This window comes from Silene latifolia, chromosome 5 (genome assembly GCF_048544455.1).
Source record: "Silene latifolia isolate original U9 population chromosome 5, ASM4854445v1, whole genome shotgun sequence".
Lineage (NCBI taxonomy): Eukaryota > Viridiplantae > Streptophyta > Magnoliopsida > Caryophyllales > Caryophyllaceae > Silene > Silene latifolia.
Window position 1 is genome coordinate 42,115,540 of NC_133530.1, and position 24,722 is coordinate 42,140,261.

The window sequence follows — 24,722 nt, forward strand, 5'->3', positions numbered from 1 at the left end:
CAAGATTTGAAGAGAGGCCCCCACCCGATACATCGTCAACGACACATAACGCGAACACGATGGTCATGGATGAGTTGTCTTATGACAAAGAATCGTTGCAGGCAGAACACGCGTCTCAACTATCTTCAATGACTGATGAGCAGAGGTCGGTCTATAATGAAATTATGGAAGCTGTTGCATCTAATCAAGGATGGGTGTTTTTTGTGTATGGCTATGGGGGTACTGGTAAAACATTCATCTGGCGAACTTTATGTGCTGCCCTCAGATGTAAGGGTGAAATTGTTTTGCCTGTTGCATCTAGCGGAATAGCAGCAATGTTGATACCTGGTGGTAGAACAGCGCACGCGAGACTTGGCATTCCAATCAATCTCACCGAGAACTCCACTTGCCCCAGAATTAAACCTGGTAGTGATTTAGCGGAATTGCTGATCGGAGCGAAGCTCATTATATGGGACGAAGCGCCGATGACTCATAAACATGGTTTCGAGGCTGTTGATAGAAGTTTGAAAGACGGCATACGTGTTGTAGATGCGCGTAATGCAACACTACCATTTGGCGGGAAAGTGGTAGTTTTTGGTGGCGATTTTCGCCAAACATTACCGGTTTTTCCAAAGGGAGTAGAGCTGACGTTGTGCATGCTTCTCTTTGTTCGCTATATTTGTGGAGTTCATGTAAGGTATGTTCTAAACTTGGTTTCCAAAAGGGTACTAAAACGCTATTCAATTAATTTATATTTTCTTTGACTATTTTAAGATGTGTCTTAAATTTCAGGTGCTTACATTGACTAGAAATATGCGCTTACAAGCCAAAAGTGAAGGCAGTAATGTAGATGAGATAAGGAAATTCTCGGAGTGGATTCTGAAAATTGGAGATGGGTTGGTCGGGGATCCAAATGACGGTGATGGTGAGGTTGACATAGAGTTCCCCGACGATTTACGTATTAAGCACGTGACTAATCCCATTGCCTCCTTAGTAGATATCACTTATCCTGATCTTCAAAACCGGTTATGGGACCCAAATTATCTTCAAGAAAGGGCAATTCTTGCACCCACTCACGAAATAGTTGAAGATGTAAATGATTATGTGTTATCTCTTATCCATGAGCAAGAGAGAATTTACTTAAGCTCTGATGAGGTCAGTAGAGACGATACAACTATGGGCGAGCCCGACCTTTACACCACAGAATTCTTGAACAGTATTAAATGTTCTAGCCTCCCTAACCATGAATTAAGATTGAAAGTCGGTGTTATGGTTATGCTCCTTAGAAATATTGATCAATCGCGTGAGTTGTGCAATGGTACCAGATTAATAGTGACAGATTTAGGGAGACGCGTAGTTAGCTGTACAGTTTTGATTGGTGATAAGCTTATCGCGTACCTATGCAAAGATAAATTCCCTAAACAACAAGTTAATGTAGCAATAGGGGTCGAACACAAGGAAACGAGAATTACTTCATGAATTGCTATGGGTAGATTTTTATCAAGGTCGATTACGATTTGGTTTGATTTGGTTGTTTGATGATTAATAAGAATTATGATGTAAATTATATAATAAAAGGGAGTCTAAGGGGTTCGGGTCACGCATGCAAAAGATAAACATATGATCATGATAAACTTGGTACTAACAACATTGTCAATTGCTTAGGCTTAAAGACACCCACCTTACGATATTAGTGTCAACCTTAGACCGGGTCCTAGAGAAACTCTCGTCCATGACTAGGTCGTCCCACTATACATGCTTAGTCTAATTCAATTCCGTGCCTCTCGACTTATAGAACGAATAAACAAACTTAATCAATTGAATAGGGCCCTAAACAAAGATTAAACATTGTGGCACAAGCATGTGATAGAAGCAATATGAACAATATTATTATTAACTTATTTTATCATGTTACATATTTGATTATTGCATGGCTCCCCTAGCCCTTAGACTAGGAAGTTTAGCTACTCATACTAAAATGTAAATTGCAAACTAAATTAAGAGTAATGTTAAACATGATAATGAAAATGATGCAAACTAAATGGTAAGACATATAATATAAAATTAAACTATGCGGTATAAAAGGAGTAATGATGAAAACTATATGATAACTATAATAGAAACGTAATTTAAACAAGCTAGAATTAGAATTACCGAATGGAAATAGAACTTGCAAAGAAGAACAAAGTAGAACCAAATGCTTGAAATAACTTAGGACCAAATGTTTGAAGAACTACAAGCTTAACTAAATTGTAAACTAATGAGAAAACTAATGAGAGAATTATAATGCTTGAGGCTATTCTAAGGTGGAAATGGGACGTAAAATTGGATGCCTAAAGCCTCGGAATACCTCTCCTATTTATAGGAGAGGAAAGCAAAACGTAAGCATTGAAGATGACTATGGCCCCGATCGGGGTTGCATGGCCCCGATCGGGGTCGTGTGTCTCCGTGTTATTTCTCTTAATTCCTCTCTTAATTGCAAATGGTATCCAATGTTGGTGATTAATTGTGCGATTAATCACCCTAAGCAATGCTAGCATTTGGCATCTTAGGAACTTTTAGAATCCCATGCTTTTCCCATTGACTTGGACTTTGAAGTTGGGCTTGATTTTGGTTGTTGACAACAATCGTATTGCACACATTAGTCCATCAACTTCTTCATGAAAAACCCATGCAAACACTCCATGATAGCCCAATATTTGGTCTTGCTTAGCCATTGCACTCTAGTAGCTCATCTTGTAGTATTTTAGCTCCAAAAAGCTTAAGTATCCTACAAAACATGTGGAGACAAACAAATGCACTAGAATAACAAATATTAGCTCACAACACTATGATAAATGCTAAATAACAAATAAAATGGAGCTAATATAGGGGATGAAAGTATATAAAATATGCACTTATCAATTGGTAGTCATAAAGGCGATAGAGCGCACATTGCCCGCATTATACTTACGCCTTCAAATTCCAATAAATTTCTAGTTCGGTTCAGTAGAAGACAATTTCCCATTGCTGTTTGTTTTGCCATGGCAATAAACAAAAGCCAGGGCCAGTCCTTATCTCAAGTGAGCATTTATCTTCCAAGACCGGTCTTCGATTCGGTCATGGACAACTTTATGTCGCGATCTCGAGGGTTACAAGCAAACAAGGCCTTCAACTATTAATCTGCGACAGTAACAAGCGTACATTGAATATTACAACCAATGTAGTTTACAATGAAATTTTTGAGTATTTGTAAAGTTCAGATTACTTATACGTTTGTTGGATAATTTGAATCGTATGGTAGTGATTAACAACTTACATGTACCTCGAATATTCAATTGTGGATTTTTTAAATTGTCACGAGATTGCAAATTTAATCATGCTCATTTATATGCTTCCGTATCTAATTTTCGCGATTGTTACTACGCCCCGTATATTTTTTGCACGGGTTTAACACTAGTTAAGAAGGTTATTTTCGAGAAAAAGAAAAAGGAAACATATATGAAGGATTGAAGGGTGTGATGTCATCATATCAATGGCAAAGTCACGTGCTCACATGGAAACCGTTCCCATAATTCCAACCCCAAAAAGTGATTTAAAAAAAAAAAAATCAGATAAACTCAACAAATAATAAAAAAAATAAAAAAAAATATTTTATTGGCAGTTTAAATAAGAGAGTGGGGTCGCAGCATATCCCCACCTTCATACAAATCGCCGTGTCTCTCGCTCCTCGCATTTTTTCCGTCACCCTTTTGTTTAGGTTTGCTTTTCTTCCTACTACTTTCTCACTTCCTCATTTTTAATCCCTAATTTTTAATTTTTAATCAACATTTTGACCAAAATTCTGTATTTTTTCACAAGTTACAAGTTTATCCAAGTAATGTTAGCAAATTCGATCAACTAAATTTATTAAATGTTGCGGAATTATTGATTAACTGATGCTGATGATTGATTGTTTGTGACATTTTACTCAATCAGTTCGCCTTGTTTAAGACGGTCTTTTAAGTTGAAACCTCTCCCAAGTCACAATTGTCCTTTTATTTTTGCCTTATTTAAATCGAGTATGAGTGTTGTCTTAACTTAAGACGGTTTTAACTAAGAATTTGTGTTACTCGATATTCTTGTTTTAAAATTTAAATGAGTTCGTCTTGTTAGTTTGTTTTTGTCATGGTATACTCGTTCGTTTATGTATACTAATCAATGAGTAGATTCTTGAAATGTTACGGAATTACTGATTGATTGTTGTTGATGATTGAATGTTTGTTCGATTTTACTCAGTAGAATGGTTATGACATTTGCTTGTTTGATTGTATTCAAGTCTGCTCGTTTGATTGTTACTCTGAATATGTTAATGTGTTTATGTGTTGGTAACGGTTTGATCGTTTTTGTGTAGTAATCAATGACTAGATTTTTGTAATGTTATGGAATTACTGATACATTGATGTTGATGATTGAATGTTTGTCCGATTTTAGTCGTTAGAGTGGTTTTAACCTTTACTTGTTTGATTATCTTGGTGGTTTATAAAATCTTGTGTTGAAGTCTTCTTTTTGATTGTTTTATGTTTTTTGTTGTATCAATGACTACATTTTTGAGATGTCGTGGAATCAATAATTGATTTTGATGCTAATGATTTAACATGTGTGCTGGTTTATCGAATTTGGGGGTTGACGAAATCTTTTGTATTTAAGTCAGCTTGTTTGAGTGGTTTAGGTTAAATTTGTTTTTATTTTGGTATATGTTGATTACGTGATTATGCAATTTGTGATGTGTGGTTACCAAATGTATTTGCTGAATTGTTGGTAAATAAACTTGTTAAGATTATAGATTACTTAGGAAATCTGCGTATTAGAGATTAAGCATGAAAGGATTGGTTTTGATAGTATGTTGTTTGATCTAGGGTTTATGCAGTGGATAAGTGAGCAACAATATTAGAGTTGTTAATTTTAGCGAATTTTCCATATCTGAATTCCACATACCTTCGAAATGCCCCCCAAACATTAATTGTTTAAGGGAAGTAGATTTTTAATTGAATTTCCCATCGCTGGAATCATTCTACCTGTGGAAAATGCCCTAACATATGTAAGTGAATTGCCTGTACATGTTAGTGGTATTTAATGATGTAGTAGGGTTTTGATGCAGGAGGTGCTGAGCTACATAGTAAGCTTCTTGATATTTGAGTCACTGTTGTAAAACTTTACGATGCTCTATACACAGCATTGGTATCTCTGAAGCGTCGTCATCTTTCACGAATTAAATAGCTTATATCTCGGCTTACCTTGTCTACACGTTTTTGGCCATCTTTGACCTATATGTTATTTATGGTAATATGTCCCAACTGCGGTAGCTAATTGAACTTTTAAACTAGGTCTACAATTGTTTTCTTTAGTTATTAAACCATCTATCTGGCAAACCGTTTTGATTCCTTTTTTCTACACTAGTCAAATTTGTCACCATCAATTATTTTTGTGTAATGCCGCTTGGCAGTTATTAGGTGTTATTTCTTTTAAGGAGCGAATCTGTGCCCTAATCGAAAATGGTATGATGTTAAGGTAGGTTTGAATAACGAATGAAACCATGCTTCTTTTAGCTTGCCTTTTGGTTTTACCAAGGCACGAGACCTTCTAGCAGGTTAGTGTTAGAGAATTTTGAGGATTCTACTGAATAAATGTACTTGTAAAGTTGATTTCCCATTCAAATGACGGCATCTTCGCTGTTGTACTGTATCCTGCATGTGCTTCTTCTAGTTGTTCATTTCCCCGTATTTTATTGGTTCTTATTATTTTTCTGCTTGTTATTTTTGTTTCCAGCTGACCTGTTGGACTCCTCAACTGTACAGCTATTTATGAGCTCTATTCTTTCTTTCAGGTGGCCTGTACCCTTTTCTTAGAAGAAAAGCTGGTTTGCTCAGTTTATTTACGGAGTTCGATATTGCTCTTTTATCGCAAGTTGTAATTGATTCTATCAGCAAACCTTGTAACATCATAATTTTCCTAGTATTTGATGTGTATATTTATCTGTAAAACATGCAGAAGGAACATCAATATATCAAGTGTATTCACTTATTGAATTAATCAAAGCTTGGTGTTGATGTTTCTGTGATGTTCATTTGAAATCCTCGTCATTTTCAGAATTTGAACTTTGTTTGATAATCTGCATCTATACACTGCTTTTGCATTTTTGTGCGAAAATTGCAGATTTCAGTCATCTATATTTGGAAAACAAGCAGACGTTTTTAATAGGGCTTAATCTTAATTTTCGGGATTCGCACTTCATCACTTACATGGAAAACTTGGCACAGCTGGAAACCTTATGCGGGAGGCTTTATGAATCTCAAGATTCTGCTGAGAGGGCTTATGTTGAAAATACCTTGGGATGCTTCTCCCGGGATAGCAATAACATTCCACAGTTGCAATATATACTTGAGAATGCGAGAAACCCTTATGCAGTTATATATGCTAGTTCAAGCTTGTTGAAGCATGTCACAGAAAATACTCTCTCCCTGCAGCTGCGAATTCAAATTCGTAATTTTCTGTTTTTCTCATTAAACTTTGCATCTTTTATAGTTTACAAGCTTTTTGTGGTCTTCTCTAGTATCATGCAATGTCTTCAATTTTCCTAGTTCTGTCTTTTATATCTTCGGCACCTTTTACTTGGGATTTACTTAAATGCCTGACCAATTCGAGGAGGATACGAGAACCCAAATGCCGTGTATCGAATTTGCTATAAGGATTGTTTGCTTTTCAGATTAAATTTTTATCCAGCAATAAATCTTTTATCTCAATCAGATTAGCTGTCTTGCTTTTTGTATTGGGGAATGAATTGCTGTTCGGCACGTGGGCTTTTAGTTGACTTGTCTCTTTCATTTTTCGAGTCTGATATTAATATAGTTGTCATGTTAATGGCAAGGAGAAGAAATTCACAGCTTTCTCGAAAAGAAGAAAAATGCTCCGTAGTCTGTCATGTGAAACATTACTTTTGATAGTAATGGCTGCAATGCTCACATTATTCTCAAGCTATGTCTTATAACAGTTATAAGCATGTCTTTCTCTGAATGGGATAGTGCATCATGTTCAATGTTCCAGTTCTTGTACTGTGCGGATCCATCTGCTTTGCGTTTGTTCCTCTCTAAACTGATATGTGTGTCTGCTGAAGGCAACCTTGCGATCAACTATCTGGCTGCTAGAGGTGCGGAGTTGGAGCATTTCACAATGATTTCTGTAATTCAACTTCTTAGTCGAGTGACAAAGGTTAGCTGGTTTGACGACGATATATTCAGGGAAATCGTAAGAGATACTATGACCTTTTTTAATCAGGTTAGTTCACGACACTATTACCTATATTTCCTTTACACCTCTTCAGGAATGCTTCATTATCATAGAATATTAAAATACTAATTGGAGTAAGTTATTAATTGTTAATGATGGAAAATGTGTTGTTCTCTTTCATTATATCAATATCTTAATGAAGAAAATGCCTGGGTGGACATCCCGTGTATTTAGACATGGTAGATCTAAGAATGAAAGAACAATGTATTGTCTGCGAAAAGGCAGTAGCATGTGAAGTGTAATCTTATAGATCCCACTTCCTTAATTGTGAAAGACCTCTCAAATCCGGGACATAGGGAGTCAGTCATTGATCCAGGCCTTTCATGTTTGCTGCATTGTGTTCTTTTTATGTTCAGCTTGTATGCTTTCTAAGAGCTAGACTCATCAAATGAGTCTGATTCCACATGTCTGCAGGATTCATGTATTAGTATTGTACTATTGTTGTTGTTCTAGTAAAATCACACACAACGAGTTACCAGTCTCGTAAACTTGGCTTTCCCTCATTGTTATTAAGTTAAATTGCATCATCGACTTGCTTATAATATTGAATGGCAGGAAGCAAAGCATTATGCAGTTGGTTTGAAGGTGTTGAATCAGCTTGTCAGTGAGATGAATCAGGTATGTATTGCCCGTTATGATATACAAATATTGAATGTATCCAGTTAATATTTTGTTTGGGTTATTGCTTGGATACGCATAAAGATAGTAGGGAGTTGGCAGTTCTTGTTGAGAGGCTTCTCCCCCCTTTTAAGACATTTGACATTACCCAGCACCTCTATTATTATTTTGTTTTCTGGTTGTTTGTGTTTTCTTATTTAAAAAAAAATTAGCAACAATTAATTGCAGGCGTACTAACTTTATTTTTTCTCAGTTGATCTACTTCAAATCAGCAAAGGTTAAACTGAATTATATTGAAACTTTACATTAAGTTGAATTTTTAAGGCCATGGAGTATGTATTGCAACTTTGCAAGTTGGTTTTAGTTGAAATTCTTGCGGAAAGGTTCAAGGTGTTCAGAATCTAGTACAACGGAACTTAACTAAATGAAACGGAGCTGAAATGAAGCCAAAAGAACACAATCTAAGATGTAATCCCATAAAATATTTGAACATATACTCCGTATATGATATGATCATAAACAATACTGGTACTATAAGATATGCATGTAAATGCTACAAAAAAATGCAACATTGAATATCCAATTTTCTTTTGTTAGTCAAGGTTGGTTCCAAAACAAATCATAAACATTAACTTGTAAGAGTCTTTTCTTATTTTTTTAGGAATCACAGAAATCTAATATTTAACTTACCCATTATCTTATACGGAGTGTATTGTTTATGTTTAGCTGGATCATTTTCTTCTTTTGAAGTAAAAATTTAAGTAGGAGTATTTGTTACATTGACATAATATTTTTAAAATCTCCTATAAACTTAAGTCTGTCTAAAATTTTCTTCCCAAAGTGCATTCATAATTAAATAAGGAAACAAATGAGAACTTAAGAGTGAATTAGCAAGCCATTAATTATCATTAATAAAGAAATATGGCAATTGTTTTCCCCATTAAAATAACGCAAGAAGTTTTGTAAAATGATATCATTAGCTTTGTGGCAAAAAATACTCCATATGTTTTTTTTGTATCATGTTTTCGTTTTAATTTTAAGGGATAAATTATGTTTTACCACCTAATATGTTCTATTTTTTTACAAATTACCACCTATTTTGTTCAACTTTACAAATAACCACCTAGTTTTCATATTTATCCACACCATTATCACTTATTATACTTTCTTGTGACGTTTTTTGCATAATTATTGACTTGATATCATTTTAACGACTTCTAATCATTTTCATGACCAAACTACCCTTACTAATTACATACACTCCCCCCGTTTTTCTTCAACCTTATCAATGGAACTCTATATTTCTGGGTTAAATCCCGTTTCATCACCATTAATTTAGAGTTTCTTGAAAAACTTAGAATCATAACCAAAAAAAAAAAAATGTATCCAAATCAAAATCCAACTTCCCTTAACATGCTTTAGTTTCGGAAACAACTTAAATCATAGCCAAAAAAATCGATGAGAAGAAAAGGGACTTCTAGTATGTTCATCCATAGAGCAATAGTGCAATACCCATGGCAGAATCTTTCTAAGGGCTAATCTTTTCGATATTGTTAACCCAAAATCCCCAAGTAAGCTACAAAGCTAATTCTTTCAAATTTCCCCCAAAATTAGCTTTATTAATTGTGCATAACTAAATACCATATGAGTGTGACTCAATAGGGAAGGACGAAAGAGCCCTTAGAAAGATTGAAGAAAAAAAGGATGAACCCAGAAATCTATGGTTTCATTGATAGAAGAAAATGGGATAAATTGAAGGATTGCCTAATTTGATTTCTAAGGTTAGTGAAATGGGTGTATGTAATTTTGAATTGAGTGAGAGGGAGGGAGTGAATGTATGTAATTAGTAAGGGTAGTTTGGTCATAAAAATGATCAGAGGTCGTTAAAATGAAACGAGTCAATAATTACGCAAAAACGTCACAAGAATGTAAAATAAGTGAGAATGGCGTGGATAAACATGAAAACTAGGTGGTTATTTGTAAAGTTGAACAAAATAGGTGGTAATTTGTAAAAAATGGAACATATTAGGTGGTAAAACCTATAAGTTTTTATAAAAGAAATCCGGACTTCGATTTTAAAACCTACTATAAGTTTACCTTGGCTTTTGTATTATGTTTCACTCCCCTTTTTTTTTCACTTTTCCTTTTCTATATTTTCGCATTTTGAGGTGTGCGTTCACCCATGGACGGTTCTAAAGGATAATTCATGTTAGCCGACCCCAAATCATTTCGGGATTAAGGCTCTGTTGTTGTTGCATGTTTTCGTTTTTTCACGTGAATCTTTGACTTTACTTTTTTTTGGAAACATATTAGTTTAAAACTATACAACTAAATTCCTTATGAAAAGAGTTTTCATTTGAGTATACATGTCATTATATTAATTCATAATGTGTGAGATATTCAAGAGAGTAGTGAGCGTCTCGAAATGTGAGAATAAAAAAGAAAAAATCAAAGGTGGTATTTTTATTAGTTATCTTGATTAATTTTTCGGTTTCAATTATTTCTCAAATCAAAATACAAATATGAGAAATGTGAAAAATTAATGGGTTGCCAGTTGCCACTTTCAAATCTATAAATAATTAATTAAAAAGTAGCTGGTAAAAAACCCAACAAACAAGTTTATGCGAGGAAGGAGATAGAGCAACAAAGAATTGACAACATTGACATTGACATTCATTATTATAGTTCCACAAATTATCCGATTCCATGCCATATTTAGATTTTCAGTTGACTACTTGACATGATTAATAGGAGTATTTATTTGGTCACCATTTTTACTCTGATTGTATGTCATGGTTACTTTGTTGCGGCCCTTCTTTTTCCAAACTGTAAAAATCCTCATTTTCGTTGTTCAAGGTCCAGGATAAAAAAGAGGCATAGTTTTCCTAGAATACAAAGAAATTATCTCGCTATTTTAGAGATTGAATTACCATTTGAAAATTTAGAATTACTGTTAACTTTGAAGATGAGATCAGAAGCAAATCTCTGGTGTTCTTAAGTAGGGGTCCAACCTGACATCTTGGTTATGCTTCATTGTTAGCTTTCAGTTCACATAGAAAATAGTTTCACTTTTAGTGTAAAGAACAATTTAGTGGAACATTCATAATAAACCAAAAAGCATATCATGATCATGAGAAAAAGTATTTGCACGTGGTTCTATACAGAGTAATTGTTAATGCAAGAACAAATCAAACATTTGTAAACTCGTGTGATCAATGATGTGGGGAAAATGAGAATTTGAAGGTAGCGCACAAATATTGCTTATTCTAAACACCGACTTGTTTGGATCCATGATTAACAGAAAACTGCGGAATTATCTTCAGTGGACCATCGAAAGGTGAGCAGTAAGTTCAGGGATGAAGCTCTTTTGCAGATTTTTGAGATCTCTCTTACATCATTGCATGGACTTAAAAATGATGGTAATAGCAACTCTTTCTGGGCGTCTTCGAATAAGCCTACTTTCTATGTTTGCACTTCCAGCATCCTAACAACTTCTTGGTATGTAGCTCAACCAAAATTGCAGGAACTAGCTCTTTCACTTTCACTGCAATGCTTATCGTTTGACTTTGCTGGGATGTCAGTCGATGAGTCTTCAGATGATGTAGGTTCAATACAGGTGTGTTTACGGAAAAGGCATTATCTTATTCTAATACCATCAACTTGCTATTCAAAATCTCGTCCCATCAGCTTTGATAGTAATTCTTATGTGTTTATTATTGGAGTTGACAGTTGTCAGCTTACTGGAAACCAATTATAGAGGAACCTTCAACTGTAAATATCTATTTCGAGTACTATGCAGCCACAAACCCTCCTCTTACAAAACTGGTAAGTGCTCTCCCCTTGTCAAGCACTCAAGCATTATCATTACTTATGTTTTCTTATGATGGAATGGATTGTAAGTTCACCTTTTTATTGCACTCTGTGTAGAGTAGGTGATAACATTTGAAGATGACATAGTCTAATGTATTGAGGTTGAGGAGTAATGGTATCGGGAATTTAGGTTATGATTAGGATGAAATTTTGGTAGTTTATGAGAGTATTTACTTCCATCTATAGCATACATTGTTACCTTAACATCAAGACTATTTCTCGAAGTGTCCGTAGCCTACACTTTGGGTAAGGAAAGGAAGGGTCAAACTTGCACCGACTTTACTTTACAGCTGCGAGGTTCTTTTTGCCCAGCTCCTACATATCCACTTATCCAGTTATCTGTCTTGCCGTGTTTGGAAATTTTGGGCATAGGAACCCTGTTCAAAGCACGAGGACTTGTCTTTGAAATGTAAATTTGTTTCTAAAAGCTCGCGCATTAGAGCAGAGAGAAACAATTATTGGTTTATAAGTGACTTCTACAAATAGAAAAATGACACGCTAGCTGGAAAGATGGTACAATTTTTGTTCCCTTTTATCATTTCGGTGCCAGCCTTCCTTTCTATCTGCCTCTGTATGAGTTTTGGACTGTCAAGCGGACGGTTGGGCAAGGGTTTGACACCCTTATCCTTATCATTTCACGCTGGACAGTAAACGGTGGACACAAGTATAAAATGATGACATTGATTAACGTACCATTTTATAGATAACAAGCGAGAAAGAAGAGAGCACAATTCAGTGTGACACTTGATTTATTCTGTTACAATTGACTGTCGGAAAGTATCACATTCCCTTTCAAATTTGGTTTTATTTGTGGATGGTCAGACATCATCTAAACAGGAATTATAGATTTATAGCCTGATCATATGTTGTTTTGTTCATTTATTTTGTTGCCTTATAATTAGTAGAAAGTAGTTTAAAATCCGTGTATGTCCCATGTAACCATAAAAGGAGTAAAATGTGGCAAGTATCATATACTGGGGTTTTTTCCATGTATAGTACTGTATCGGAAACATGCCTGATTTAAAGGCGTCTGTTCTATGACATATTCACGTATCTAGCTCATCTGTGAACTAGTTTTTAGGGTTAATAATTCCTCTGTCATTTAGGTTGAGAGGGGGAAAGAGTTTAGTTTTGCTGACTAATGGACACAGTTATTTTGAATCCTGCATTTATGATGTATTGCTATTTTTACTTTTTAGACACGATATCTTATTTATTTTCATCACTAGCACCTTGGGCTGTAAGAGGCATAAGCAACATTTTTATAAGATTCGCTTACTCGTATGACTTGTGAAAATACTAATTCTATTGACGTACTTCTTGTAATGTAGATTAAGGAGAAACATTTTCCACATCACTTACATGTTCTCACTTTCATAGTTTCATGCAGTTAATTAGGAAAAAAGTGTTCCGTGTCAGATGTTGCTTTCTGTATTCAGCAAATCAGCTGTTTCTTTGTTTCATATGGTTCATAAGTCGAGGCTACTCTAGTTTGTTCAACAAGGAAAGGTCTTCGATTATTTATTTATTTTTTAGTAGCCATCTGTTAAGCTACTGAAAAATGCTAGTTTTCTTCATGTTCCTGATTAGAAAAAAATAGATGTCAGCACTTTGGTTGTCGCTTTTGGCAAGCGTTTGCCAACAAATCTGTATGCCTGCAGATAGCGTGTCGATACTCAAAACCTCAAAATGTCTGATAGTCGTATGCCCATCTTTTCTTTTTATGTATGATTCCTTTTTAGTTGTGTAACATGGGGTGAGGAGATTTTATAAAGGGATACTTTCTGGTAACTTGGTCCAGATGTGCATCTGCTATCTCAATCATATACCCTGTTTGTCTATGTGATATGAGGTCTCTCTATACTTATTTTGGTTAGTATTTTATTATAGTCGAGGATTTATCTTACAATAAAGTTGAGGATTCATATATCCTATTCATAAATCTAATGCAAATAGAAGACTCTTCTATTTTATCCGACCTGAATAACTGAAATTTTGTGTTTTCAAGTCCCTGCAATGTCTGACGCTGCTGGTTTCCGTTAGAAGATCTTTGTTTACAAGCAACGTCTCACGTATGCAATTCGTCAATTCATTGATGATGGGCACCAAGGACATTTTGGAGAAAGGGAGAGGTGAGTTTGATTATAAACTAAGGCTATCTTCTTATTGTTTTGTTTGTTTTATGTAGATCCGTGTTTTTTTTGGTTCTGTTCTAGTACTCGTAGTTACAATCTTACAATATGAGTAAACCTTTTTTCTATACTCTATTCCTGCTCAGTGAGGTTGTCACCAAAATGCTTTGGTGCACCTTAGGTAGTAGTTAGGTGTAATTAGGCTCACTACTGTGCAATATCCATATTTTTTTTTTCTTTTTGCTCGTTATTCATATGCTTCTTCCCGAGTAATTTAACTCCTTTACATGTTAACCCTCCTAAAAAATCCAGAAGAGAGTATCATTGTACAAGATATAGTTTGAAGATACAAATTTGTTTGTCAAAGCAGTGCATCTCATATTTATGTAGTGTGCTGTGTGCACTATAGGCCTCGCCATTACGAGTCCTTATTGAGTTGTTGCCTTGATTCGCCTTGCGCCTAGTAAAATCAAGGTTTTCCATGATTTTTTCGTCGTTCAAGCACTGAAATGAATCGGACCGAGGGATTCTAGAACTTTAGACTTAGAGATAGGTTTTGTGGAAATTGAACTGGGTTGGTTCAGAACAGATTCTTTGGAAACTTTAACTATCACAAACGCTACAAGTATATAGAAAGAACATGGAGAACATGTCACTGCATTTTCAGTGTTTTTCTAAATACCCCTAATTGCTTTTTTGCTGGAAGTTAAAAGTCAAAGTCTTGTGTACGTGGGATAGCATTTCTGGAATAGTCTGCTAGATGGATTATGGGAATGTAAATGCATCTCTTTATTGGTCCATAAATATAAAATTTAAATTTGCCGTGCTAGCATACTGACATCAAAAACTAGTTGTACTGAAGTCGAAATCCGACATTACTACTGCTATTGGCACAGGTCTTAATGATCACGATAACTACCATGAATTTTGCCGTCTCCTTGGTCGTTTCAAAATCCATTACCAGGTATATATTTCTTTATCTGAATATTAATCTATGTTTTAGTTTTTAACTGTTACCTGTTCAGCGAGTCACCGTAGAGAGTGTTCAAGCTTGGTTAGATTTGAAAACTATGCTGCTAGAAGAACATAAACTCTCTTTTGATTGGCTTCTAAACCGCAAAAAATTGATGCTCAGTCGAACCTTTGATCAGTTTAGTCACCAAACAAGGGAATACAGCAGCTTAACTAAGGTAAAGTGAAACTTTGTTTAATACCGGCTAGAAAGATGACTGTAGAACACTTTGTGAGTTTATGATGGAACCTTTTGAATTGTGAACTGACAACAAATTGATGTTTTGAATCTCTATATACATGGCTGAGTGTCGTGAGATTTTAGATATGAAAGAAAAGCATTTATAAGTGGTCATGTAAAAATCATTATGAAATAAATTACTATAATTTTACTCGGATGACGGCATGAAACCCATAATCATGCTCTCGAGCATGATACTAGATCAAGGGTGCGACATAGAATCACGGCTGTTTCGTAAAATATGAGACTGATCATGCGACGGAATTTTACCGCGTACGAGGCGATATTCGTTGCAGTTAGCGAAACTAGATAGCAAGAGAAATCAAGCATGAATAATCTATGAAGCGACCGAATTTTACCACATTTGAGGGGATATTAGTAACTATATATGCTCTCAAGTTACAATCATTAATCTATAAAAGAAGAAAATTCAAGCATCGATCCAAGTGGAGAACTTGACTCCAACTATACTAGAACTTAAAGAAAGAAAGATGAACTCTTCACGTGTACAAGCAATATTATCAAATATAAGATGACGCATTTCCATCCAAGTGCCACGATATAATATTGGTTCATTGTCCAAATGTGTACACCTAACCCTTTTCTTCATGCTGTCTTTGTCATAGGCTAATATTGGTTTACTGGTAAATCTAGTTATCTGCAAATATAATTGTATAGGTTTTCTGGCATTCGTTCTCGACTTGGCTGTTTGTGATAGTTTCATAGGTGTATGTTGTAATTTTTTTGAAGGCTTTCTTAGACTGCTTCGATATCCTTTTTTTTTTCTGAGTTGAAAAATGAATGATCACTAAGTTATGTAGCCGATTGCTCAATTTTAATTGAAGAAAACATTGGAAATGGGTGTAGTTACAACATCAGTAGGTTGACTTGTGATGCACACTCAGATGCAACAATGTGCTGATAGCATTGAACTTTCTGTTTCTATTTTACAATTTTTTTCACATGTACTAATGTCAATGAGATGATGGACTCAAAGCGTGGTGGATCAATCATACTTTAGTCTTTATGAAGCTAAGCTTCCAATATTTTTGTGACAGATGTCAGAGATGATGAGCATGGAAGGCTACAATGCATGGATATGCCTAGTATCAGATTTCACACTTAAGTCCTTAAAGTCTTGGAAGGTAATTGTACCTCCATGCACGGAGGTTATTCGCCCCCCCACCACCACCACCACCAAACACTGACGCGCACACACAACATAAACCAAAAGAAGAAAGTGATTAGAAAAAGCTACTATTTGAATGCCTGATTTCTATTTCAGTGGGCGAGCAGCAGTGTTTTCTACCTTCTTGGACTGTGGTCAAGAATGGTACAGGCTTTACCACATTTGAAGGGTGATTTCCCTGGTATTGTCCGTTTAGATGAGCTTGTGCCTAAGATTTTGGAAGGATTTGTTTCTTCTCGTTTTGAATCCCTACAGGTTCGATATTTCGGTTGTGTAGTTTCTGTTTTCTGGCCAAATATAACCTTTTCTTATGCTTATATTGGTGAAATTGTGTGTTTATTTGACAGACTGAGTTTCCGGATGACCTTGTGGAAGATCCTCTTGATAAGATTGACGTGATACAAGATCAACTTGACTTCTATCCACATTTGTGCAGATTCCAGGTTTTGTTTGTTTCTGTTTGTTGTTGTCTAACAGGAACCGGAATCAGCCATTAAAATTAAACGTATATGCTGATACTCAAATGGTTTTAAATTTGGGCCGTAATACTGCACTGCAAACATCATCTAATTGTTTTGAAGATTGTCGCAATCGCATTTTGAGGCAATATCGGCTATATTGGTTGTGCAACAACCTAGAGCCTGACTGCGGCGACAGATTCTGCGTTCGAGGCAGAAGTCGATATTTAAAACAATGCTGATGCCACCCACTATTGTTTTCTGACCAGTTGTCTATTTCATGTCTTCTTTGTTACAGTATGGTAGCTGCAGTACTCACCTGATGAATGTTTTGGACCCCATCCTGCAAGAATATATGGTATTACATAGCTTTATACTTGAGCTTATATTACATGGCGTTATACTCAAGTGCCCTCTTTCTAATATTAGACCTAATTGTTGAAAATTTGCTCTTTTTGCGTTATTTAGGAAGGCGTTACTCAACTTGATCATTTGACTACTAGCAATATTGGAGTTTTAGAGATCAAACTTGCGTGGATGGTGCACATTATTGCAGCGATTCTGAGGATTAAGGGCATTTCTAGGTATTCTTTTTTATTTCATTTTCCCCCTCTCTGGTACTAATTAATCTTCTGTAATCTTACATCAACAGGAGTGTTTTTGGTGAACATTCTTTGTTTTATTGTCTTGCAGTGGACCAAATGAAATTATTGATGCAGAATTATCAGCCCGCGTTTTACGGCTGATAAATGCCATGGACTCTGGAGCATATGTCCAGGTATTATTAACTAGCTCTTTGTTTAATTTGAGCTCTCGAGGTGAGTTTTTTTTTTTTTTTTTTTTTTTTTTTTTTTTTTTTTTTAATTCAAGGAATATTCATATTTGTGTTATTATAAATAACACTTTAGAACAATCATGGCATCGTGTTTCCTAGTTACTCCCTCTGTCCCGGTCAAATTTACAATTGCTTTATATACGATTACACGATTATTAAGGTAAGCAGAGAGGAATGAGTTTATAATTATTAAAAAAATGAAAAATAACTTGAAATGAGGAGGAAATGTAATGGTCCCCCCACCCACGAGTTGGTTTATTTACTAGAAAAGGAAAGTGTAAATTATTGACTGATACACCTTAAATAGGAAACTGTAAACTATTGACCAGGACGGAGGGAGTATCTTCCTTTTGCTAAATTAAATGCTTTTCGTGGATTGAACATATTATTGCTGGTTTGTTATATTATCTTATTGTTTTGCTTATCCTTGTGGCACATCTGATTTACTTCCATTATTTTATTTTATTTTTCAGTTAGTCATGCTATGTTATATAAAAGACGAAATTTTAATGAATTTTGCTGTTGTAATGTACATTACCAGTTCTTTCTCTCACATATTTTATTTCATACAATTCTTGCCTGCATTTGTCAGAGATATGGTGAGCTTAGCCGGCAGAGGCTCGAACTTGCTGTTCTGAGTTTCTTTCAGTCCTTTAGGAAGACATGTATTGGTGACCAGACTATACATTCTTCTAAGGTACGTGTACGTTGAGAATAAAATCATTTTAAAGTTTATCATCTTAATAAAAAAAGTGTTTTGCATGATAACTTCTGTGGCGTTTTTTACCTTTTTCCCCTTGCAGCAGTTATATGTTCGATTATCTGAGCTCCTTGGACTACACGATCATCATTTGGTTTTGGATGTCATGGTTCGAAAGGTTGCAACAAATCTTAAGTGTTTTTCGGAGGAGGTATGATTCAAATTCCCAAGTAAACTGCATAATTGCCTCAGCAATATTGATCAAGACAGATCAACCTTTTATTGTGGGGGATGGGAGCATGGGGAGGGAGGGAATGTGTCAGTAGAAATGTAATAGTTTGTCACACGACTCACATATGGGCAAATACATGCTACAAATCACATCTCATGTGTTCTTTCTTATTTGCAGAGTGAGGAAGTTCTTGATCAAACACTAACCTTCTTCCTGGAACTGGCATCAGGGTTGCTTTATGCTGCTAACCTTCATCTGAAATTTAAATATTTTATTGTACAGTGCTCCAGTTCTGATATAATATAATGTCAACATTGTCTAGGTATATGACGTCAAAGCTACTTTTGAAATTGGAGGCTCTTCAGTATATTACAGCAAACCACAATGTAATGGCCGTGCTAAGTCTCTTCCCTATTTCCTCTACTTCAGCTCCGTAATCCTACCATGTTCTCTTCCCCTTCCTCTCTCCTTTTCTTTTTTCCCTCTCTCGCCCTTACCATCTCCCCATCACCGCAACCCCACGTGCACACTTACTTAGGTTAGATAGATCCTTATATTTTGGCCATGTAATTTAGTGGCTGTTCAATATTCCTGCTATTATTTGTGTTAATTCTGTTGGATGTTGGGTGTTCCTTTGTCAATCAGAGACATTTCCGTTTCCTTGAAGACTATCGATGTCGTAAGAGGACAAAGTTCTATTGCATTATTGGCTCGCTGGTGTTCATGGAAGATAGCATCATTAAGTTTAGGCAATCAATGGATCCATTCTTACAGGTATGATGGAGTTACTACTGTGGAATTGATGTTCCAAAATTCTGGAATTATGAGAGAGAAGTATTTTGTTTTTTTTTACTTTGCAAGTGTATTAAAGTAACTACTGAGAAAGTAACTACGGACTGAGTAATCCGTATAAGGCATTTATGATTCTTGATTCTGTCTCTCCATTACAAATTTACGACGACGTTGAAATTTCTTATAATCTTTTCTTATGCCTTGATTGGTCCTAATTTCACTTTAGGTTCTTGTCAACCTTGAGTCGACTTCTGATCATGTCTTCCGGAGTGATACCGTAAAATGTGCTTTAGCGGGATTGATGCGGGATCTCAGAGGAATTGCTATGGCTGCTAACAGGTTGTATGTTTACACTAGTATGCTTTCCTATAGGGAGGTTATAATCTCAGTTTATATCTTATTGAAGTTGAATTGGCTCATTTTTTGTCTTCAATTTATATCAGCCGCAGGACGTATGGGTTTCTTTTTGATTGGTTGTATCCAGCACATATGCCACTTCTTTTGAGAACTATTGCGACTTGGGCTGATGCTCCTGAGGTACTGGCTTTCCCGTGACCTTTTGCCAAGGATATAGACTTGTGAAGTAGTTGCTGTGACTTTCATTGATTTCAGATATTTCATTTTGGGTCATGTTTCCATTCCAGTGAGAGTCATTTTCTTTGGTATTGGATCAGATGGAATAATGCGAAGCTAAAATGGTTCTGCTCTATGATGCTCGGACTCGGATACGAGGATCCGACACGGACACGGATCCGAGGGTCCGATCCTTGAAATCTCAAAAACAAGGACTCGGATACGAGGATCCTAATTTGAGTTTGGACTCGGCTAATGTTTTATTTTTTTGAAAATAAATTGATTATTAGTTAAAAAAGTCAAAGAAAAGAAAGGAAAAGTAGTTTTTTCATTTTTAACATGAATGAAGACTTTATTACGGCATTAAATTCATGTCAAGATCATTCTTGATATAGGGCTGTACAAAACAGATGTTAAAAACAAAACACTCTCACACCGATTTCTCATAGAAGGATCCGTCAAGGATCCATGTCCGGATCCTGTCCACCGGATCCTCAGGGTCAGGTGAAGAGTCCGAGCATCACAGGTCACTTCTGCTTCCTTATAATGTGAAGTAGCAATCATTTTATGCAATTTGGAAAAAAATATCGTCACGGAAAATATTTGCGAGCGGAAAAAATATCATAAATAAAAATATTGCGATGAAATTTGCATAACAAAAAAAAAATGTGACTAGTGATGGATTTGAATTGACTACTATATGGTAGGAATTTGGGACCCCAAAATTTTAACTAGGTTGGAATTGCTATGGAATTGAGTCCAATTCCAAATTCTAGGGGCTCCCAAACATTTGAAATGTTCCAATTACGGAATTCAATTCCAATTCAAGGTTCCCAAACATACCATGAATTCATTTCATGGCTTGAGAAGGGACCCCAAAATTTTAACTAGGTTGGAATTGCTATGGAATTTAGTCCAATTCCAAATTCTAGGGGTTCCCAAATATTTGAAATGTTCCAATTATGGAATTCAGTTCCAATTCAAGGTTCCCAAACATACCATGAATTCATTTCATGGCCTGAGAAGGCCAGATACAGGAAATTGTAATTCCATGAATCCTTTCCAACCTCATGCTATAACAAGAACAATGTAGACTTCTAGGGGTGATTTAGTTTTATTTGATTATTTGAACATTCACTACTTCAGTTCTAAACATGGTTCGCTATTTCATATTTGCCATTTTTTAGAACTAATATTGTTGGACTTGTTCTCTCAAATTTCACAGGGAGTAAACTTAAAATTTTCACATTTGAGGAATCAGTTAGCATGTTATTCACTTTTCATTGCGATGACATAGTACATTGTAATTGCAGGTGATGAACCCGTTGCTGAAATTAGTTGCAGAGCTGGTGTTAAATAAATCCCAACGGTTAGCTTTCGATCAATCGTCTGTCAATGGGATACTGCTTTTCCGGGAAGTTAGCAAGGTCCTTGTGGCCTATGGATCTAGAATTCTCAATATTTCTAGTCAAGGTGATGTCTACTCTGCCAAATACAAGGGAGTGTGGGTATCCCTTGTTGTTCTGTCAAGAGGTATGCGCTGAATTTTGAAATACTCTTCATCAACCATACCTCCTCCAGGCAACACAGTTGAAATTTTCTTTACTTCCTAATAACACGCATCTCTCTGACTCTTGTTGTGCTTAGTGAAGTTAAAATTCATGAAACGTACGGGTTTTTTTACCTGTAAGTCGTAACCAATAATGCTTGTACGTAGCTAGATTCTCGTACAAAGAGCTTGATCAAATATATAATCTAGATACTAGATAGTAATTTTGCTCTATTTTTGTTTAGGGGGTGCCTTAATCTTGAAATACCCGGAGCATATAGTGAGCATTATATGTGGCATATAGGACACTGCTTCCACATGTGCATGGATCAGTATTACTATAGCTATATTATTCAGCTCGCCTGTTGGCTGACTGCCTCTATACTGTGTTTTATAGTGCTTTTTGTTGATTGAATGTTGTATTGTCTGTGAATTACAGCGATTGACGGGAACTACGTCAATTTTGGCGTGTTTGAATTATATGGTGATAGGGCTCTTGCTGACGCTCTTGATATTACTCTGAAGATGATATTATCGATTCCTTCTGAACATATGTTATCATATAGAAAGGTATGCCCATCTTTTTTCTTCTGTGTGTCCTGTACAAAATTGTTGGTTTTCATCTTACATGATTAATTTTCTTTTTGATGGTATGTTGTCGTGTGCATTACTGAATAGATAATGTACTGCCTTGTTGTGTAATCATTTTTTCACCTTTTGTTTCTTAATTGAATGTCACTGTTCCTGTTTTTCTATTTGATGTTCTTTTTGTAATGTTATTGGAGGTGGTGGACTAGGGAGGGGAGGAAGTGGGTAATCACTTGTAGCAGGTGTGCAGGGAGTATTGAACCCAATGTTTTGATTTCTCTTAATTTTTTTTTTTTTGTTTCAGGTCACTGAAGCTTACTTCAGTTTCATGGCCATTATACTAGAAAAGTATATCAGATTTGCTTTAGACCTTGATGCAAGCACTTTTGAGTATGTTGTCAGATCTCTCCTCTCAGGCCTGAAGGTTCTAGGCTCAAATTTGGTCCCCAAGGTATGAGTTTTTACAATTCTTGAGTATGCAAGTTTACATCCATAAATCCTTACATGCATATGTACTTTCAGTGCGCTGCAGCAATTGATCACCTGGCAACTTTTTATTTTGACCACATTCTTATGAAAGAATCGCCGCCTACACCGTCAATACTCAATTTTGCTAATCAGGTTGCCAAATGTGCTGATGTTCTCCATGAGGTAAGTTTTGTACACATGGTCCCCTTTTCATTCTTGTTTTTAAAATGTGTTCGTTTTTTTGGTGTTTGCCGTCTAGCTTTCATTTTGCGTTTAATTTGCTTTGCTGCTGTTTTCCTTTTAAGTTTCGTCCCGTCAAGTGCTTCCGGAGAGCTTTTTAGTTCTAAATTATATTGGACTGATGTATATCTTATTTATATGGATTATTTATGTTTGTACTATTTCTCAAAACTCATACCCAGTATGAATCTTTTCAAAACTTCTGATAGTTCTTAACTGACATGGATCTTTACTCGAAACCTCGTATTAATAGCCAGTTTTGGTTAAAAAAATAACATTTCCTGGAAAGATCAATTTTGAATATGCTTTACCTTTGCCCAAAGTTGACTCTTGTGATAGGGAAATACCATTCATGATTGATAGTCGTCGGAATGTATTTTTATTTGGCCAAAACCGACTTTGGGTAGGTAGTAGGTACCTAGAAATGTTCAGACAAGGTAAGAGTAAAGGTAGTCGCTTTGAAAGAGTGGCGTATGCTATCCACTTTTTATCAATTTATTTATTTTAATTATAATCTCAAGTAACATTTTGTCAGATATTGAAAACCCTATTCGAGATTTTTTTGTTTGAAGACACATGCAACCAGTGGGGTCTTGGGAAAGCGATGCTGAGCCTGATTCTTCTCAGTGAAGAAGTAATAAATCTTTCTTTTTAAAGTTTGTATTACAAGTTTTACCTTTTGTGGCTATTCTGAGTCTCGACTTTCATTCCGACAGATGTACACCAAATTGAAAACTCAAATTCTAACTTCACAGGTATGTTTTATCCTAGAATTGAGTTCCTTCCTCTCCAAGTTTTGTCTTGAATAGTACAGCATAAGGAATTTTGGTTGTAATTGGTAGTCATGGTAGATCTATGCCGAGGTCCCAAGACTCTATCTTTTTTTTTTTTTTTGTGATTGTTCAAATTTGTCCTAAAATAAATCTTTTGAAAGATATATTATTTCAGTATTCACTAGGAGTTCTTTTCAAAAATGAAAATGTGAAAATAGTTGTTTTGCTAAACAAACATGACCAAACAAAATGCTGCAGCATAAATTTGAAAAATGTAGTTATAGTTGGCAGAGGTTGACCTCGAGACAATACTCCCGGGGATTGGGATGGAAGGGGGGGACGACGGTTCGCGAGAAACATGTTTCCATGCTCTGTCAACTGCCATTGGCTAGTACTTCCAACATTTACTGATCTCTCCTTGCAATGCAGCCCGCGGATAAGCAGCAGCATCTTCTTCACTGCTTTGATAATCTCATGGGAGATATAACTCGGAGTTTAGATACAAAGAACCGGGAAAAGTTTGTGCAAAATCTTCGGAGATTCAAGAAGGAATTTCAAGGAAAGTAAACAGGTCTCTCTTCTAAAGCCAGTTATGACATGCAAGTGAGCCAAAAGGTCTCAAACGTTATGGCCTGTAAATAGTCATGCCGGCTTGTGAATCTGTACATCCTTGTGGTACTTTACCGTTTTGTTAGCCCATGAACTTGTACATTCTTGAAAATGCCTGTTAATGGCCTCATTTTTTGGGTGGTTCTCTCCCAGCTTAGACAACTTTAAGTTTCAACTGTTGTCATAGAAGGAAATTTGTTTCCTTGAAATTTTGAAACAAGAGGAAAATTATTACCTGGAAATTAGAAGTATGCAACCAAATATTTTGTTAGACATTTAACCTTACATCTCAATGACCAAACTGTGCTAAAGTGGAGTCAAGTTATGAAACACTATCATTCTCTGCGGTCTATATATTTGACAAAACTTGATTTAAGTTTTGTTTCCAGTAGGTCTTGTTTAAGCCTGTTTTTAGTTAAGATCTCTTACAAGTTACTTTAAATTACTGCTGGTATAATGTCTGCATGTCATGAGCGAGTTACTTTCAACTTTGGAACGAGATGATAGTAGACCAATTAATTCATCAAAAGGTAGTCCATTGAAAACATGATGGCATCTCC

General features: G+C 35.7%; 2 protein-coding genes across 7 annotated transcripts; both read left to right on the forward strand.

Moving 5' to 3' along the window:
* Window positions 1-59: 59 nt before the first annotated feature.
* LOC141655281 (uncharacterized) lies at window positions 60-6,205 on the forward strand. The gene is made up of 4 exons (XM_074462367.1): window positions 60-671; window positions 772-1,297; window positions 5,825-5,963; window positions 6,154-6,205. Exons 1-4 carry the CDS (start codon window positions 60-62, stop codon window positions 6,203-6,205), a joined length of 1,329 nt encoding a protein of 442 aa, XP_074318468.1.
* Window positions 3,600-24,435, forward strand: LOC141657333 (uncharacterized). Of its 6 annotated transcripts, none has more exons than XM_074464519.1 (30): window positions 3,600-3,718; window positions 5,825-5,907; window positions 6,154-6,480; window positions 7,112-7,272; window positions 7,840-7,902; window positions 11,204-11,321; window positions 11,409-11,518; window positions 11,632-11,727; window positions 13,781-13,904; window positions 14,801-14,868; window positions 16,215-16,301; window positions 16,442-16,600; window positions 16,693-16,788; window positions 17,102-17,161; window positions 17,272-17,387; window positions 17,497-17,581; window positions 18,231-18,335; window positions 18,442-18,549; window positions 18,748-18,800; window positions 18,893-18,956; window positions 19,216-19,344; window positions 19,589-19,701; window positions 19,806-19,899; window positions 21,249-21,468; window positions 21,924-22,054; window positions 22,377-22,523; window positions 22,595-22,723; window positions 23,316-23,414; window positions 23,497-23,535; window positions 23,983-24,435. In XM_074464519.1, the coding sequence occupies exons 3-30, from the start codon at window positions 6,240-6,242 to the stop codon at window positions 24,118-24,120; spliced, it is 3,153 nt and encodes a 1,050-aa protein (XP_074320620.1). In that variant the 5' UTR covers window positions 3,600-3,718; window positions 5,825-5,907; window positions 6,154-6,239; the 3' UTR covers window positions 24,121-24,435. The 6 variants fall into 6 exon arrangements, with proteins under 6 accessions (XP_074320620.1, XP_074320624.1, XP_074320621.1 ...); XM_074464520.1 differs by having other exon boundaries at window positions 3,629-3,718; window positions 5,825-5,904; XM_074464518.1 differs by having other exon boundaries at window positions 3,635-3,718; window positions 5,825-5,932.
* The last annotated feature ends 287 nt before the right edge of the window (window positions 24,436-24,722 follow it).

Coding starts and splice junctions, on each gene's coding strand:
- LOC141655281 (XM_074462367.1), top strand. CDS start 60: ATGGTCATGGATGAGTTGTCTTATGACAAAGAATCGTTGCAGGCAGAA. Junction 1,298..5,824: donor ATCGCGTGAGTTGTGCAATG/GTACCAGATTAA, acceptor TCTTTCTTTCAG/GTGGCCTGTACCCTTTTCTT. Junction 5,964..6,153: donor ATTTTCCTAGTATTTGATGT/GTATATTTATCT, acceptor CGAAAATTGCAG/ATTTCAGTCATCTATATTTG.
- LOC141657333 (XM_074464519.1), top strand. CDS start 6,240: ATGGAAAACTTGGCACAGCTGGAAACCTTATGCGGGAGGCTTTATGAA. Junction 14,869..16,214: donor GTTTCAAAATCCATTACCAG/GTATATATTTCT, acceptor TTTTTGTGACAG/ATGTCAGAGATGATGAGCAT. Junction 19,345..19,588: donor CAATGGATCCATTCTTACAG/GTATGATGGAGT, acceptor ATTTCACTTTAG/GTTCTTGTCAACCTTGAGTC.